A 17,057-nucleotide genomic window follows, 5' to 3' on the forward strand; every position below is an offset into this window, starting at 1 on the left:
TCATTAACAGTTTCAAAAATGTAACAACAATAGTAGTTTTTGAGAAAACTAATTTAACTTATTTAATATTTCAAATTAAAACTTATTCATGAATAGCTCGAGGTTTCACTAAAAACACCCGATCAAAAAGTATGATCAAATTTGAACTTGACGCTGTAATATAAGAAAAAATTATACCGCTTGCCATTAAAGAAGCTAAAAGTTTATCTTTGGCGGGGAGGGTCACGTTAGCTAAAGCGGTGCTTGGGGCTCTTCCGATTTATTATCTATCATTGTTTAAGGCGCCTCCTGGAGTGATAAAGGAGCTAGAAAAAATTAGAAAAAAATTCATGTGGGGTCTAAAGAACGGGAAGAGAAACATTAAATGGATTGATTGGGGTAAGATGGTGCGTCCTAAACGTCTTGGGGGTTTGGGCATTGGAGATATCCGGAATTTGAACTTAGCTCTCCTAGCTAAGTGGTGGTGGAAATTTAAAGACAACAAAGGTGCCCTTTGGGTCCGGGTGGTGGAGGCGATTCATAAAGTGAAGAACGGTTTCCTATCTTTCCCGCTTAATCGTAGAGTTGCCGGCATGTGGAAAGATATCGGAGGTATCGAGAAAGATTTTAGTGCGCATGGTATGTCTCTTTTGAAAAATCTCAAAGACGTGGCGGGGTCAGGGGACAAAATTTGTTTCTGGTTAGACAATTGGGTTGGGTCGGGGCCGTTGAAGGGTCGTTTTAAATGTCTCTTTAAAGTAGCCCAAAATAAAGAAGCAAAAATTATGGATTACATGGATGGTGCTGGGCAATTTTCTTGCTTGGGAGCATGGACTCGTAATCTGCAGCAAGGTATGGAAAAGGATGCATTTGTTCAGCTTGTCAATTTGTTGAACAATTATAATCTTCATAATGGACCGGATTATTGGGTCTGGGATAATAGCAACAATGATCCTTTAAAGGTCTCGAAGGTGAGAAATTTGTTATTTGATGCAGCGAAGAAAAATAACGATTTTTTATGGCCGTTTTGGAATAATTGGGTTCCGCTTAAAATTAATATTTTCGGGTGGAGGGCGTGTCTAAACAAGATTCTGGTTAAAATTAGTCTTGCTAAGAGAGGAGTCTTCATTCAAAACCATTTATGTTCTAGATGCGGTTTGAGTGAAGAAACGGTGTTTCATGTTCTTTGGGAGTGTTGGGTGTCTAAAGCTACTTGGTGGTGCATTCTTGTGTGGCTTAAGATTCCTTTCCCGTCTTCCGATGTCTCTTTGCAGCAAATTCTTGGAATCGTAGCAAATATGAAAGGGTCAAAGGATTGGAAAAAGATTATAGAAGGGGTCCTTTTGGTTACGACATGGGAGATATGGAAGGCAATGAACGAAGCGACATTCAACAACACTCACATCCATTTCAATAGAACGGCGGACAGCATTAAAGAAAATGCGTTTTACTGGATTACTATTCGATCTAAATATGTAAAACATTAATTGGGCTAGATGGTGCGAATTTAATATCCGGGATGTAATTGTTTAACTTGGGGTTCCAATTTAAATGCCTTTTTTTCTGTATTATACTAGGTTATAACCCCGTGTATTACACGGGTTGAATAAATGTAATATTGTTTACTAAATAATAAAAAAAGTTATATATTTAAAAACTCTCGTGTATTACATGGATTGAATAAATATTATTTTATATACCATATAATAAGAAAATTATATTTAAAAATACCAAATAATAAAAAAATATATTTAAAAAAAACTAATGGATATACTCGGTATGCGATAGATATGGTGATTACGAAGATGATTATTGAAAAGAAGATACAGTGGTCAAACATGTTATTCAAGAAGCAAATAAGCAGTCATTTAAAATAACTCATAATATAAATAAAACATGTGTTAAAAGATAGGACTAAAGTTATTAAAACTATAAACTTTGATGGTCAAGAGAACTGCTTACCTGAGAAGTCGTGTTGATGTTTTGTTTGTACAAATTATTTTTCTGAAAGGGTTTATTTAAGGATTGAGGTAATTTCTATTCAAATTAATATTATTTTGTAGTATCATATACGCTAATGTAATATTATTTAATATTATTTATTGTTTTGTGGGTAACATAAAAAATTAGGCGATTCTGTGTGGCAAACGAAGAAGATTTTTTTTAAAGGAAAATGTTACTTTTACTATAAATTACACTAATAAAATTAAATTACACTTGTGCCTAGCTTTGAACCTACGATCTCCCTAATAAGAGACATAAGTCTCTATCAAATAAGCTAGCCTATATTTGCATTGACAAAGAAGAATTAATCCATATTTAGAATTAACCCACAATTTCACCCATGAAATTAACGTTTTTATGTAAGGTAAAATAACATAAATATAGAATTAACCCACATTTACGTTATTTTAAATTACAAATTGACTCGTTGATTCTTGTAGTTGGACCAGTACAGCTCGAAAGATTTTGGTATATCTTAGGTCACTTGTTAATATCATATATCTCGATGTCACATAATTAGGTTACTTATTTATGTTTGCTAGTTATCAATGGCGTAGCTTTGTAGGGGCGGGAGGGGGCGGCCGACCTCCTGAACTTTTTCGCTCGTTAGTTGAGAGTATTTAGTTTTCGTATAGAAATTTCTGGGTATATACGTTTTTAACCCCCCGGTTTTATAGAAATTTTCGGTATATACGTTTTCGACCAATCGGTCAGAAATCTCAAGCTTCGCCACTTTAGTAGTTATAAATAGATACTATTAGCTAAATTTAAATATTATGTTTATAAAAAATACAATTATGTTATTTATGTGACGAGGTTTAGCAGTAAGATTTTGGTATATTTATATTTGAATTTAAATATATAATATAGGTTACTTGTTGTATAATAAGATTTTGGTAACGAATATTATTTTAGACATTTATATTAGTTGCAGATAATCATTGAAGTTATGATAGATATGTGACTATTTCATACATTTTTACGATGATGCAACTATTTGGTACTTTTTATATTAGTTAAATAGGTAATCACTAAATTAAGAAGATTATTATTTAATATTATTATTTATGATTAGAGATTAAACTAAATAATATTTAGTATATAATTATCCACAAGAGACATGGCCTAATATGATAAAAAATGTTCCTTAAATGGTTTCTTTTATTATATAGTATAGATAGATTATTATTTATATTAGATTAGATTAAATATTATTATTAGTATTATTAATAATTTTAATCAATTAAATGAGAGAATGACAAGTGTCCTAAAACATGTTTCTTTTATTATATAGTATAGATATAGAAGTTCCCCGTTTAAAAAAAAAAAAAATAAAATAAAGAAAAGAAAATGTTAAAACCACACCCAAACACAAGACAAACACAATCTCTCTCTTTTTCTATCCCTTTCTGCTTCACTGACTATACACGCAACCACCACCGTCGTCACAGCCACTGTGGTTGTTCTAAATTGGCACATTTGGAGACCCATCGTATTAACTTGGAATTGATTCTAAATTATTCTGTGCAAGGTTAGGTTGGTATGCTCCAGATACTCAAAATCAGACATTGTTCAAACTCCTCCTCATCAATCTTCCATCTGTATTCAACAGGTAACCAAATATCTTTAATTTAGGAAATCATGAATGCTGGGGATTCAGCTCACATTGTTTTTGGTGTTGAAATCGTATGGTTTCAATACATACTGTTTCAACTTAGGCGTGCACACCAACTGTTTGATGAAATGCCTTTGAAGCCAACCTGAAGTTTATTGTTTGATGAAATGATATTAAGCAAGTCACATCAAATCATGCTTCCACAAAAGTCAGAGTGTGACAGTAATAAGTTTTTGCCATGTGTTAATATTAGTACCCTTCACTAAAAACACCTGATCAAAAAGTATGATCAAATTTGAACTTGACGCTGTAAGGGGGGAGGGGTGGTCTCACTCTCAATATCCAATCAACTCATGCCATGTCATCACCCACTATTCTATCACTAGTGATAGAATTGTAGTGGCGGTGGTCATCATTAGTGATGAGATTCCAATGTACAAGTATTAATACACAATGTACAAGTCATACACATACATTCAACAATCTTCGATGCGTGATATTATCAACGAGTTAGGGCATGTTTGGGTAAGCTTTTTGAAACAACTTATTGACTTATTGGCTTTTTGAAAAGTCATAAGCTCTAAAATGATGTTTGGCAAAGAGGGTGTATGTGAGGGGGAAAAGCCAATAAGTCAATAAGTCACAAAATCCTGACTTTTCCAAGAAGCCAATAAGTCAATAAGTTGTTTCAATAAGCTTACCCAAACATGCCCTTAAACTATCACTCGTGATAGAGTATGGAGGCGGCTGTGTTCGTTATGAATTCACGCGTGATGGGGTGGCCATCACGGACCACCCCGCCTGGCCTAATATATGAAAAAATTAAAAGCTACACCCAAACACAAGACACAAAACACAAGTTCTCTCTTTTTCTATCCCTCTTTCTACTTCACTGGCTATACACGCAACCACCACCGTCGTCACAGCCACTGTGGTTGTTCTTAAATTGGCACATTTGGAGACCCATCGTATTAACTACTTAATTTAATCAGACATTGTTCAAACTCCTCCTCATCAGAGATTATTAGAATCTTCCATCTGTATTCAACAGGTAACCAACCACCACTGAAATATCTTTAATTTAGGAAATCATGAATGCTGGGGATTCAGCTCACATCGTTTTTGGTGTTGAAATCGTATGGTTTCAATACATACTGTTTCACGCACACCAACTGTTTGATGAAATGCCAACCTGAAGTTTATTGCTTATCCGTGTAAAAAAGGCCCAGCACCATTATTTGCATTAGTAACTCCCTGTTTGGATTTCTACAATGCAATCTTACTAGTGGAAGTTGGATTCGAGCCTATGTGTATACGGTTAAACATGATCATGGATGATGTAGCACAAACACAATCAGCGGCGAAGCTTGAGATTTCCGACCGGGGGCGGAAGTCACTGGACCTAAAAATTTCTATAAAACCGGGGGGCTGAAAACGTATATACCAAAAAATTTCTATACAAAAACTACATTGACCGAAAAGATCGGGAGGTCGGCCGCCCCTTCCCGCCCCTTAAAAGCTTCGGCCATGAACATGATAAAACTCCATACTAGCTGTCTGGTGTATAACATGTATTAATGATCAATTAGCTTCCGGGAAATCAAGTTTGTCATGACAAAGGTCTCATCTTTTTGCAGATAAGACTCTACAATTTGGATGCAAACGCATCTACTTTAGTTGAATTTTACGGTTTACTTTAAGTTTTTGTGCATCAACTTAAGATGCCTAAAAGAGCAGTTCAAGTCACAAATTCCGATGCTTTTTGCATATATTATAGTACTATTGATACTTGTAGTTACAAATGTTACTTATACAAACCATGAAGTATGAACCCACTAGTGACTGATTCCCTTTAAAAATCCTTGTGGTATTTTTGGCAGATTTTGCTGGTTTATTTGAATCTAAGGTCTACAGCACTACTGGTTAAGAACAAATGAGGTACGATCCTACAGTGTCATTGTACATTACACTTACTTGAACAAACATAAAGAAAGAAAAGAACAACTTAGATATGAATTTCCTTTAATTCTAGGTTTGTGTTTCAGGGTTTGATCATTAAAAATAGTTGAGGTGAAGATCACTGATATTAATAATTAAATTTACTTTCTTTCAGAGTTTTAGTCTCATTGATTTAAAACAGTATTGCGACACTTGCAGGCAGCACTTGAAATCTCATATAAAGTTGACCACCATTGGGAAAAGAAGAGAGATCGATTTTAGTATGCTCTTCGTGTTTTAAGGTTTGGATTTTACAACAAATGACACAACTTTTGATCTTCAATATATATATATATATCCAAATACATATGTTTTCCGGGTTTGCAAAAAACATCATTTTTCATCCTACAAGACAGTTTTTATCTGAGTAAGAGAGATGATGCTATATCTGCATTAATACCATCTTGCTGGTTCTTATGTAGATTAGTTTCTAAAATTATAAGCATTTCTTATCAATATTGCTGATGTTACATCTTTTACTTCTATATTTAGTAAGCATGTTCAACAATGTGGCTCAAAATCACCCGTCATCAACGCACGCCTTTTACAATAAGACACTTTTCAAGAGTGTCTCCACCACCACCTGCTTGTGGTGAAACTGTTATTCGAGTTTCCAACAACATAACTCATTTGGGCCACCCTAAAGCAGGCCCCAAGCCACGTCAGCTCTTATCCTTGCCGCCATTCCCACCTCACCCTCTACCCGGAAAGAATGTTTCACCTGATTCCCATATCACTGCCATTAGCTGGATGAAGTACTACTTTGCCGATGTAGCCGGTTCTGTGATCCAATCGCACTTTAACAAGGGCCTCGTGAGTACATTTTCCATTTGATCTATGTTCCGAGCCCTCAAATTGATTAAAAAAATTTATATATTTGTTCAGGTGAAAATGGAGTCTCATGATTCAGAGAAGCAAGGACAGGCGAAAGTTGCGAAAAAGGTAGATCTCATTTAGTATGCCAATGAACACGAGGGTATAAAATTAGGGAAAATCACGAAAATGACCATTGACCAAGCCAATTCGCGAAAATGAACGTCTGATGTGTCTAGGTTAGACGCTACAGTACCATGGGTTTCCGTGTAGCGTCTAAGCCTAGACGCTTCCTTTTTTTTCTTTTCCACCACGATTTTTAAACGGGCATAACATTTTCATACGTTAATATTTTTTTTTTAAAAAGTTTGCACCAAATTAGAGAGAATTTTACTATCTTTAATTTGGTGTAATTTAAAAAAAAAAATACTATCGTATGAAAAAGTTATGTCCATTTAAAATCGTGGTGGAAAGAGAAAAATACGAACCGTCTAGGCTTAGACGCTACATGGAAACCCATGGTACGGTAGCGTCTAACCTAGACGCCTCATATGTTCATTTTCGCGAATTGGCTTGGTCAATGGTCATTTTCGTGATTTTCCCGTAAAATCTGCTGTATAACATATACCTTTGGTGTATGCTATCGAGTCTATGTAGTATGTGCTTGTTAATTTAATTTGGTTTGATTTAATAATACGTAATTACATACAGATTAAACACAACGAGATCATGAAGACGGGCTCTAGAATTTATGTTCCTGTATCGGTTGCTGAATCTAGAATCTCCAAGAGATTTGATACCATACCAAGTGCAACCCTATGTCCAAATGCAGACGAAATCAAATATTTGCAAAGGCTTGTCATTTATAAGGTACATCTTTATCCCTTAACACCTGTCATGTTATCTGCATATAATATTAGGTTTTTCGATTTTCTAATGTCTGTTGCAGTTTATTGTAGTTTATTATGTTAGACGTATAATTTGTTGATCATTTTATTCTGAAACTTTAGGACCCTGCTTTACTCGTTCTGAACAAGCCACCAAAGGTGCCAGTCAAGGTTGGGTTCTTAGGTCAAACTTTTTTTCCCTCCCTTTTAGGTTGTTTTTACTGCTATTTTTCTTAAATTATTAATATTTATCGATGTTTTAGGGGAATCTGCCTGTTCATAACAGCATGGATGGACTGGCAGCTGCAGCATTATGTTATGATTATGACGAGGGCCCTAAACTGGTAATCTTTCTTTAATCGCTTACTGCTATATTGCTCTTTCTAATTAAAGGATTTTGGGCCAAATGTGTTAAGTAAAAGAAAAGTTGTAAAGGAAACGGGTCTATAGTCGCCTAAGGTGTGTAAGTGTATTATTTCATTATTAAAGAATTATGATTGTTATTTTAATTTTTAAGTTTTAAATTTTGTAAACATATGTTGTAAATTATTTATATTTTAAGTAAAGTACACGGATGGTCCCTGTGGTTTACCAAAATTTTGGATTTGGTCCCTAGCTTTCCAAAAGTACATAGATGGTCCCTGTTGTTTGCACTTTGTAAAGTAAAAAATATAATCTGTAAAGGAAACGGGTCTATAGTTGCCTAAGGTGTATTATTACATTATTAAAGAATTAGATTGTTATATTACGTAATTTAATTTTTGTAAACACATTTAGTACATATTTATAATCTATATATGATTTCTAAAAGAAAAGGACAAATATGTTGGTGGGTCAACCTGTACTTAAAAATGACATGTTTTGACTTTTGACTCAAACCCGTTTTGACCCATTACCCAAATTTCTCATCTTCTTAGTTCTTATTCTCAATATGTGACCGCGGTTTAGGTCCATCGTCTTGATAGAGAAAGCAGTGGGATTACACTAATGGGCAGATCAAAAGAGAGCATATCTCATCTCCATTGGTTGTTTAGTGACATCAACAGAACAAAATCTTCATTTAAGGTATACATTGACCCACATTTATGATAATCGTTGTCGTATAATTTATCAGTTCATCATGCTAATGCTATCCGTAATCACAACTTTAGGCAGGGAATGATGCATGTTATCAACGGTACTGGGCACTCGTCATAGGTACTCCAAAAGAAAACGAGGGCTTAATTCGTGCCCCTCTCACAAAGGTTATTGTCTCTCTCATGCATCTTTATCTTGGTTTTGAAAAGTGTGCCTGAAGCGCGAGGCGATTTATACAGGTTGTGCTCAATGGCGGTAAAGCTGAGAGGGTGATGTTGGCTTATGGCTATGGTTTAGAAGCTTCTCAAGAGGCTGTTACTGAATATCGAGTGCTCGGTCCTACAATTAGTGGTTGTTCTTGGATTGAGTTGCGCCCACTTACTAATCATAAGCATCAGGTATGAACCATGTTGCCACTCTTTATATGGTCATGATTTCGGTTTATTAATCTCTTGTTTAAGGTGTGGTTCGATGTGCGTTTCGAAAGAGTAAAATGCCATTTTCGTCATTGAGGTTTGGCCAGTTTTGCAACTTTCGTCCAAAGGTTTGTTTTTCCGCATCCGGATCCAAAAGGTTTGAAATCTTGCCATTTTCATCCGGCTTGTTAACTCCATCCATTTTTCTCTGTTAAGTAAAGGGTATTTTCGTCTTTTTTGCTAACTTAAAGGGCAATTCAGTCTTTTTCACTTTATGTAAAAGACCGAATACCCCTGAAAAAGACCGAATTGCCCTTTAAGTTAGCAAAAAAGACGGAAATATCTCTGACTTAACGGAGAAAAAATGGATGGAGTTAACAAGCTAGATGAAAATGGCAAGATTTCAAATCTTTTGGATCCAGATGCGGAAAAACAAACCTTTGGACGAAAGTCGCCAAACCTCAGGGACGAAAATGGCATTTTACTCGTTTCGAAATTATCATGTGATATTGAGTAATAAAAATCAAATAACGAGGTGATGAAACGGGCTGTAGATTAGTAAAATATCAAACACGAATCATCAATGACATATTTTTACGTTTTGCCCCTAGATTCGGGTACACTGTGCTGAAGCTCTTGGTACACCGATCGTGGGGGACTACAAGTACGGTTGGTTTGTTCACAGCCGATGGAAGCAAATGCCAAGGGCTGATTACGATCCAGTAACCGGTGAAGCGTACAAGATGAGAAGGCCAGACGGATTGGATGTTCAGAAAGGAAGCGTGGTGTCAAAAGTACCTTTGTTGCATCTACATTGTAGGGAGCTTGTAGTTCCTAATGTTGCCAAACATCTTAAGGTTAACAAAGCAACAAGTTCCAAGCCAGATGTTCTTAGAATTGTGGCACCAATGCCTACCCACATGAAGATTAGTTGGAATCTAATGTCTTCTTACTTGGTTTGACTTTGACTTTTGTTTATAATTAGTTTTAGATGATGCATATTGACTTGCCAGATGCGTTGATGATAATTATAGTAACTTAAATGTATTTAACAAAAGTGTTTGCGTCATATCGTGTCGTTTGGTTACATATCATTGTGTAATGGTATAGTAGTTTTACAAACATTTGCGTCTCTTTAAACATTAAACAAGACACAATTAATGGGTTGATGATGTTAAACAAGTTGAATGCAAATACATAAACACTTCTAATTAGAAGTGTGAGAATTACACACTTAGATTTTTTTTTTTTGGGTAAAGGGTTACCCCGGTGATTCTATATATTCACACAAATAAAAAACAAGTAGCATGGAGAATCCATACTAGTTCTTTCAAGGGACAAACCCCAAGAAAGCAAAAACAACCGAACCCGGAAACACAAATCAAACAAAACAAACCACTAGACTATCATCTAGAAAACGAAAAACAAACTAATCAAACAAATCAGCCTCCATCATCCTCAACGCATCCACCATGAATATCCCACTCTCCCAAAAGCCGCCTCACTCTGTGTTCTTGAACTTAACACCCATCAACTTGTACCGAACTGTTTGAAGAATCTTAGCGCATATGACATCCGGAGGTCTCGCATGATTCTTGAAAATTCGAGCATTCCGTTCCTGCCAGATGATATAAGCAGCGGCAGCCACCAGAAGTCTTCCAACATAATTAATTGCCAACTTTGACCGAGCCCGATCGAGAAGCCAAGCAATAATATAATTCCACTTAGGATCGACATTCGCCATGCCCCCCTTATCCCTGATCAAACACCATACTTGAGCCGAAAATTTACACTCAAAGAATAGGTGTTCATGTGAATCAATATTCTCAAAGCACAGCAAACAGCACATCATATTCATGTTCCTCCTTCTCGAGCTATCCCACTGTAAGATCTTGTCCTGTGTCAAGAGTTTCCGACGCATGATAAGCCACATATGGAACGTATGTCTTGGGATACATTGAGAGAACCAAACAAACTCCACCCAATTGACCTCCTCTTCCCGAGCCAGAAGCGAATGCCAGACGGTCGAAGACAAATGCTCTACACACTTAAATTGTATTCAAGGCATAAGCACATTTTTGGTTGTGTTTAAGTGGATTTGGCTAACAAAATGTGTATACGGTGAACAATTATGTATAATTAATTATTTGAAAATAATTTTAGTTTTACCAACATTTGTGGCGGGTTCCAGGAAAATGGGTTTGTGGCGGGGCAAGCGGTACTGAAAGCAGAGTCGAAGAAGGTGGAAAAGCACGCGAAAGCTTGTGAGGATAATCAGCATGCCTTTGTTCCCCTGGCGTTTGACATGTTCGGCTCCTTGGCGCCAGAGGCAGTTTGGTTTTTGTCTAGAGTTCAGCGTGTGGTCCACAACAACTTTTCGACCTCTCAGGGGCGAGGCTTTGTTTTTAGTAGATTAGGGTTTTCTATTCAGAAAGGGATGGCGGTGCAGTTTGTTGCTCGTCTACCTGCTATCCTTATGTAATTTGCCTGATGATTGGAAGGAAATTTGACCACATTTTGAATTGAAAAAAAAAAAACATTTGTTTGTTGTGTTTCTTTTGCGGATAAGGGGTTGAGAACTTAAAACGGACACACAACAATAATTTTTAAAGGGTTAGGCTGAATATACCCGACTTTCTTAGTTTTCATACCCACCTGCTACAAGATCAATATAAAACTTGTTATATTCACTGTTACGGGTCAAAATAAGTAAAGGAGGCTAGATGTAATTGTTCCATAGTTAGGTGGGGTCAGGTGTTTGTTAGTTAGCTTCATATAGGAGTTAGTTGTAATCAATTGGGTATCGAATGAATTGAATTTTCCTCTTCTTTTGTGTTCTTCTCTACCTTTCGATAAGACACGTTAAATTTGTTGTTTCTCCCCAGAGAAACCCATCCAAATCAGACCGTTCCTTCCTCCACTTGCTCGGGCTCTGCTGGTACTTCCTCCAGCACTGAATTCTTCAGCTCGGTTTGGAATTCCGAAGGTGCAAGCTTTGCCCGACTTGTGATGAAGTTGGGATTCCGGTCTGATTTGTGATGGATGTATGGGGTTAAAAAATTAGTTGGCAACAAAATCATAAATGTAACAATAATTATATCAGATGTATGCTGTGACTACTTGGCCAATAACCTTAAACCCAACACCAGCTTAGATGCATCGTCCCCGAATATGATTAAAACCATAACAATAAGTTGGTAAATCAAAAAACTGTATCATCAACAAGATTAAACAAAAAGCAAAACCATGAACAATAACAAGCTCTTAACTTTTCTTCTAATCACTGACTAGCTTTTTTGGAAATGTACACTGAATACCACATATTTGCTACATTCGAATAGAGTTGCAACCAGGGCTACAAAATTTGTTTGCAATTAAGAAAATGTTGCATGTCTCCTACATAACTTTATAAAATCACATCACCAAAGATCAAAGATCCAAACACCCCTCTTGCAGGCGAAAACGTCACAGACTTTACCTCGTATACAATTTGCCTGAAGAAATTCAGTCAACATCCATTGCCTTATCCTTTTCAGCATTTTTGCTAGACCATAGTTTAATTGTCCTGTCATGAGAAACAGTCGCAATACTTTGCCCATCTGCAAAACCGATAAAAACAACACACTCAGTTCTTAAGGTAGCAAAACAGCCGGGTCGACTGCTCAGGTTGTAAAGTTTGTTATGGATCGGGTCGGGCTGACCCAAAACAGAGGTTACATAAAATTTTCAGATTTTTCCACAAACAAATAGTGTTTAACATGATTACAAACATTATATTATTCACCAAATATAATGATTTTAGAAGATTTTATGCATTAGATCGTTTCAATCCATTCTACCCAAGTACCCGTTTAAGCTCTTACAAGAAAACAAGAATTAACCCGTTCAAAATAAAATGACTCAAAATTGCCATATCCTGAGCAAATTATATAAAAAAAAAAAAAAGAAATTCAGCAAACGTTTTACCTGCAGCTACATCAACAGATGTAACTTTAGCTTCGTGACCGGAAAGGACTTTGACAGGTTTAAAATCTCTGGATGACCAGATCTGAGACATAAATAGAATATAAATACAATAAAACAACTACGGGTACCTTAATATTGTCAAAAAAGATTCAACAACTAGAAGATTTATAGCTTTTTTTGTGGGGTTACCTTAGCAGTCATATCATAAGAAGCGGTTACCAAAAAGTATCCCTCTTGAGGCTCAAACTTAATATCAGAAATAAGATTTGCATGTGCAGGGATTGTGTACAGTGATCTCTTCTTCCTCAAATCCCAAATTCTACAAGTGTTATCTTCACCTCCTGTTGCTAAATGATACCCATTTGGCGAGAAACTGATACCCAGAACCTGAAAAGGTAATTTAGAACAAATATTCAGTTCACTTCGGAAAACGATAAAAGGAAAAAAAGTGAAGTTCAACTTATTCATTAAAAAGTTTAAAAAAGTAGCTAGAAGGAGAACAGGCCAAAGTAGGGGTGAGCAGAAAACCGAAAAAAAACTGAACCGCACAAAAAACCGAAAAAAATGAACCAAACTAAATAACCTAAAAAACATTTTTTTTTAATGTTTGTTGTATATTGATTTAGAAATTATTAAATATATTCTTAAATGTGAAGTATTTATAATAAGAACATTAACATGTTTATTTATCTTTGAAACAATTTATCCATTGCCTACAAGAAATAACAAAATTTAACAAAAAATGAGTTGATTTTCAGGGAATTATAAAAGAAAATGTCTTAAAAAAGTTAAATGTATCAACTTAAATTTAACATCTAAGAAAGATTCTTAAATCTTGGATTATACTTTTTATTTTTGAATCTTACGTAATTTGTTCCAAAAACCGAAAAACCGAGCCGAACCATTGCTAAAACCGAAATAAACCGAAAGGTTTTCAAAACCAAAAACCGAACATTTCGGTTTCGGTTTTAGCCTAAAACCAAACTGAACCATGCACACCCCTAGGCCAAAGGGTCACACAGGCTAACTTTAACATATTTAAACAAAAATTGAAATCATAATGAGTCCGATTACTATAAACTAAAAAAAGTCGAAAAGAGGCAAAAGAAAGTGTTGGTGTGTCAACACAAACCAGCAGGAATAACAAAATAAAGAGACAACAGGTCTCACCGGCTTCACATGACCTTCTAAGGCAAGAATGCTTCTCCCTGACCGTAAGTCCCACACACGAGCAAGTGCATCAAGCCCGCATGACGCGACTAGCGAGCCATCAGGGTGAAAAGCCAAACCATACACACTTCGGCTATGACCTTCTTGAAGAAGTAACTCGTCACCAGTCTCTGTATCCCATAATCTCCAGGTCTTATCAAAGCTAGTTGTACCTAAATATTTCCCTGATGGATGGAACGCCACACGAGCTAGCCGGTCCAAATGACCCGTGTATGTATTTAACAGAGTTCCTTCTGTGTTCCATAATTTTGCAGTCCGGTCAGCAGAAGCAGTGGCGACTTGGTCATTTGTCGGAGAAAATTTAACATCGGTTGCTCGTTCAGCGTGCCCCTTTAGTGAGGACACACTGTTTACTCCTGGCATGCTCCATATTTTAGCAACTCCAGTTAAAGAACTGAACAAGAGTCAACAAAAAAGCACAAATGAAACGCAGTTGTATGATCCATAGCTGAAGATTCATATTCAATTAATGTAAGCATAAACAGCATAAGCTAAAGACATTTGATTAACATCAATTAAATGATAAGTTGATTTAGCCACAGGCGTTTGATTAAGCTGGAGTCCATGAACAAAATCAAGAAATAGAGGTAAAAGGGAAATGATATTAATCACAAGTTAAAAAAATGCTTCATGTGCTCAGAACCTCAAATTATGTTTTCAAAAGAAGAGCATAACAATATATTGGTTTCATTCCTTAAAACTGGCTTCAAAGGGCGGAAACAAAATACAACTTGTCATAATTTCCTACCAGTATGGTAAGAACTATTGTGGTCAAGGTAATGCTAAAAGGGCACACCTACAAGATATATAAAAACCATGATTAACCGGAGATATAGTCACACCACTCGCGCTAACTCACAAGGCAATTTCCAAACTCAAGCTAAGATATAATCACACCACTTAGACTAAATTTAGATCCTAAGATTATTGGATATCAAGAACAAACATGAAAACACAAGTAACACACTGCGATTGAGATCAAATAGCAATTTGGATATTGAATAACAATATCTTGGTAATCTCCAAAGTTGCAGGAAGATCACCTTATATGCATCGACATAGAAACGGTTTAAGTTTTGGCGGGATCAACCGTCATGAGAGTTAACCAGCGCCATCAACGGCGATTGTTTCAACCGTTGTGTTGTTTAATGCACATAATGAAATACTAATCATCCTAATTTACAAATAATACAAATAACATAAGTCTTAATTAAGTTTATAAACTAATGTGGGATCTTTAAAATAACCAAGAACACGTAAAACAATTGTATCTAATACATGCATATGTTTGATAAGTAAAAGACACATACCATGTAGCAAGAAACTTGCCATCACACGAAAACGAGCACCCTGCAAGCGGTCTCACATCCCCAATCTCACTACAATCCAACGCAAAGCTCTTCGCACCATCCAACGCCCAATTAATCTCCGCATCCACATCTTCATCCGGATCATCCCTCTTCCTCCTAGCCCTTCCCAACCTCACCGCAGCCTTCACCACCGACTCCTTCGCAATCTCAAACCGTGCTTTCAACAACGCAGTTGACCCCTCCGTATAAAACGGATACTCAACCATCTCCCCTTCATCTTCCCCCCCTCCATCCTCCACATTCACCGCCGCTTCTTCCTCCTCCAAAACCTTCATCAGCGTATCCAACCGCCCTTCCGAATCCAACTTCGCCATAATCATCCTCAACCTATCTCTTCTCTCCATCTCCCTCTCACCGAACAATGTCACCGGTTCCCCTAACCGCCTCAGCCGAGACCTCACCGCCTTGTCGTTCGTCGGAACCGCTAATGCCGCAGCGCGTTGCTTCATTAAGAAATCCTGTTTCGCTTTCTCCTTTTTCTCTCTGAACAACCTGCTCTCTTCTGAAACCTCGTACTCCGGGCCTGAATCGTCGCCGTCTTCATCTGAAGCGGCGTCTTCGGTGGTTTTCTTTGCGGTTTCGCCATTTGGTGGACGGACTGACGGAATGGGGGCGAGTGGACGGGGAATTGGGGCGATTGGGGGCGGAATTAGTGGAATTGGTGGTTCAATTGGTGCAATTTGAGCCGGTGGTGGAGTGGTGGAATTAGAGTTAGGGTTAGGGTTAGGGTTTTCTTTTTCGTCAATCTCCATTGTTAATAATACTGCATCCAAACAAAGAGTGTTAGTAATTTGTACAATATATACGTTTATAATAAGTGAAATTAGGTTTTAGAACAAACTCAAAATCTGCATACTTTGATGAAAACAAAAATGAAACACATGAATTCGAGCTAAACAAGAGTTTAATTACACAGATTTCAGTTGATTATAGAAATAGAACAGACAGTTATCTAAAAGCTCACATACATAGACATTGAAATTGAAGAGAGAACTGCTTACCGTTGGGTTTAGGGTTCGTAGAGTTCAAAACTGGCGATTGCAATGCGTTTTCTTAAAACGGTGAAGGTGAATAAGATGGTTCTCTGGTAAAATGTGGAGGTGAAAAAGATGGGCTTGGATGGTTGGAGTGTTAAGACTGGGCTAAATTATGATTATGATTACATTACAAAGGGAACCCAACGAAATTTTGGGTTACCGTCATGCCTATACTTGATTTTGGCGATCTCCACTCGATCGTCGTAGCTTAGGTCGCCCGCAGGCACACGATCGAAGCATGTTTTAAGCCGATCCAGGTGCGGTTTTAGTGTAACGCCTTGCGTCCCTGAACTTTTATCTTTTGTCAATTCTAGTCCTTATACTATGTGAAACTTGACTATTATGATACTTGAAACCTTGTGAATCTTGAAACTCGAATCTTGGTGATACTTGATACTCGAATCTTGATACTTGGAACTTGAATCTTGAATCTTGGTGAAACTTGAGACTAGATACTTGACTCTTGAAACTTGATACTTGATTCTTGAAACTAGATGCTTGATACTTGACTCTTGATACTTATTGAAACGAGAAACTTTGAGGCTTTGAAACTTGAAACTTGACGCTTATTAACTAGCTTGTGTAAACTTGAAACTTGGAAACTTTTGTGTTAGTTATACAAAACTAATCATGTAATAAAATTACACAATAATACGCAACGCAAC

General features: G+C 36.6%; 2 protein-coding genes across 9 annotated transcripts; one reads left to right on the forward strand and one right to left on the reverse strand.

Annotated features, from left to right (window-relative positions):
* The first annotated feature begins 3,343 nt into the window (after positions 1-3,343).
* LOC118489200 (RNA pseudouridine synthase 3, mitochondrial-like) lies at positions 3,344-9,788 on the forward strand. 8 transcript variants are annotated; one of them, XM_035986893.1, is made up of 13 exons: positions 3,344-3,595; positions 5,479-5,536; positions 5,631-5,668; positions 5,756-5,838; positions 6,089-6,409; positions 6,482-6,538; positions 7,121-7,279; positions 7,420-7,467; positions 7,560-7,640; positions 8,245-8,361; positions 8,448-8,540; positions 8,613-8,771; positions 9,401-9,788. In XM_035986893.1, exons 5-13 carry the CDS (start codon positions 6,104-6,106, stop codon positions 9,749-9,751), a joined length of 1,371 nt encoding a protein of 456 aa, XP_035842786.1. In that variant the 5' UTR covers positions 3,344-3,595; positions 5,479-5,536; positions 5,631-5,668; positions 5,756-5,838; positions 6,089-6,103; the 3' UTR covers positions 9,752-9,788. The 8 variants fall into 8 exon arrangements, with proteins under 8 accessions (XP_035842786.1, XP_035842787.1, XP_035842785.1 ...); XM_035986894.1 differs by having other exon boundaries at positions 5,644-5,668; XM_035986896.1 differs by lacking the exon at positions 3,344-3,595 and adding an exon at positions 4,278-4,649.
* Positions 9,789-11,987: 2,199 nt separating this feature from the next.
* On the reverse strand, positions 11,988-16,497 carry LOC118489201 (U4/U6 small nuclear ribonucleoprotein PRP4-like protein). The gene is made up of 6 exons (XM_035986898.1): positions 16,357-16,497; positions 15,296-16,118; positions 13,926-14,379; positions 12,945-13,142; positions 12,756-12,837; positions 11,988-12,388 (listed from the first exon to the last, which is right to left on the reverse strand). Exons 2-6 carry the CDS (start codon positions 16,105-16,107, stop codon positions 12,294-12,296), a joined length of 1,641 nt encoding a protein of 546 aa, XP_035842791.1. The 5' UTR covers positions 16,108-16,118; positions 16,357-16,497; the 3' UTR covers positions 11,988-12,293.
* Between the last annotated feature and the right edge of the window lie 560 nt (positions 16,498-17,057).

The sequence above is a fragment of the Helianthus annuus genome, chromosome 17 (genome assembly GCF_002127325.2).
Source record: "Helianthus annuus cultivar XRQ/B chromosome 17, HanXRQr2.0-SUNRISE, whole genome shotgun sequence".
Classification (NCBI taxonomy): Eukaryota; Viridiplantae; Streptophyta; class Magnoliopsida; order Asterales; family Asteraceae; genus Helianthus; species Helianthus annuus.

Excerpts from the sequence above, each read along its gene's own strand:
- LOC118489200 (XM_035986893.1), top strand. The coding sequence starts at position 6,104 with ATGTGGCTCAAAATCACCCGTCATCAACGCACGCCTTTTACAATAAGA. Across the intron at positions 6,539-7,120 it reads AGGCGAAAGTTGCGAAAAAG|ATTAAACACAACGAGATCAT; the intron begins GTAGATCTCATT and ends AATTACATACAG. Across the intron at positions 8,772-9,400 it reads TTACTAATCATAAGCATCAG|ATTCGGGTACACTGTGCTGA; the intron begins GTATGAACCATG and ends TTTTGCCCCTAG.
- LOC118489201 (XM_035986898.1), bottom strand. The coding sequence starts at position 16,107 with ATGGAGATTGACGAAAAAGAAAACCCTAACCCTAACCCTAACTCTAAT. Across the intron at positions 13,143-13,925 it reads TAGAAGGTCATGTGAAGCCG|GTTCTGGGTATCAGTTTCTC; the intron begins GTGAGACCTGTT and ends TTACCTTTTCAG. Across the intron at positions 12,838-12,944 it reads CTTATGATATGACTGCTAAG|ATCTGGTCATCCAGAGATTT; the intron begins GTAACCCCACAA and ends TTTATGTCTCAG.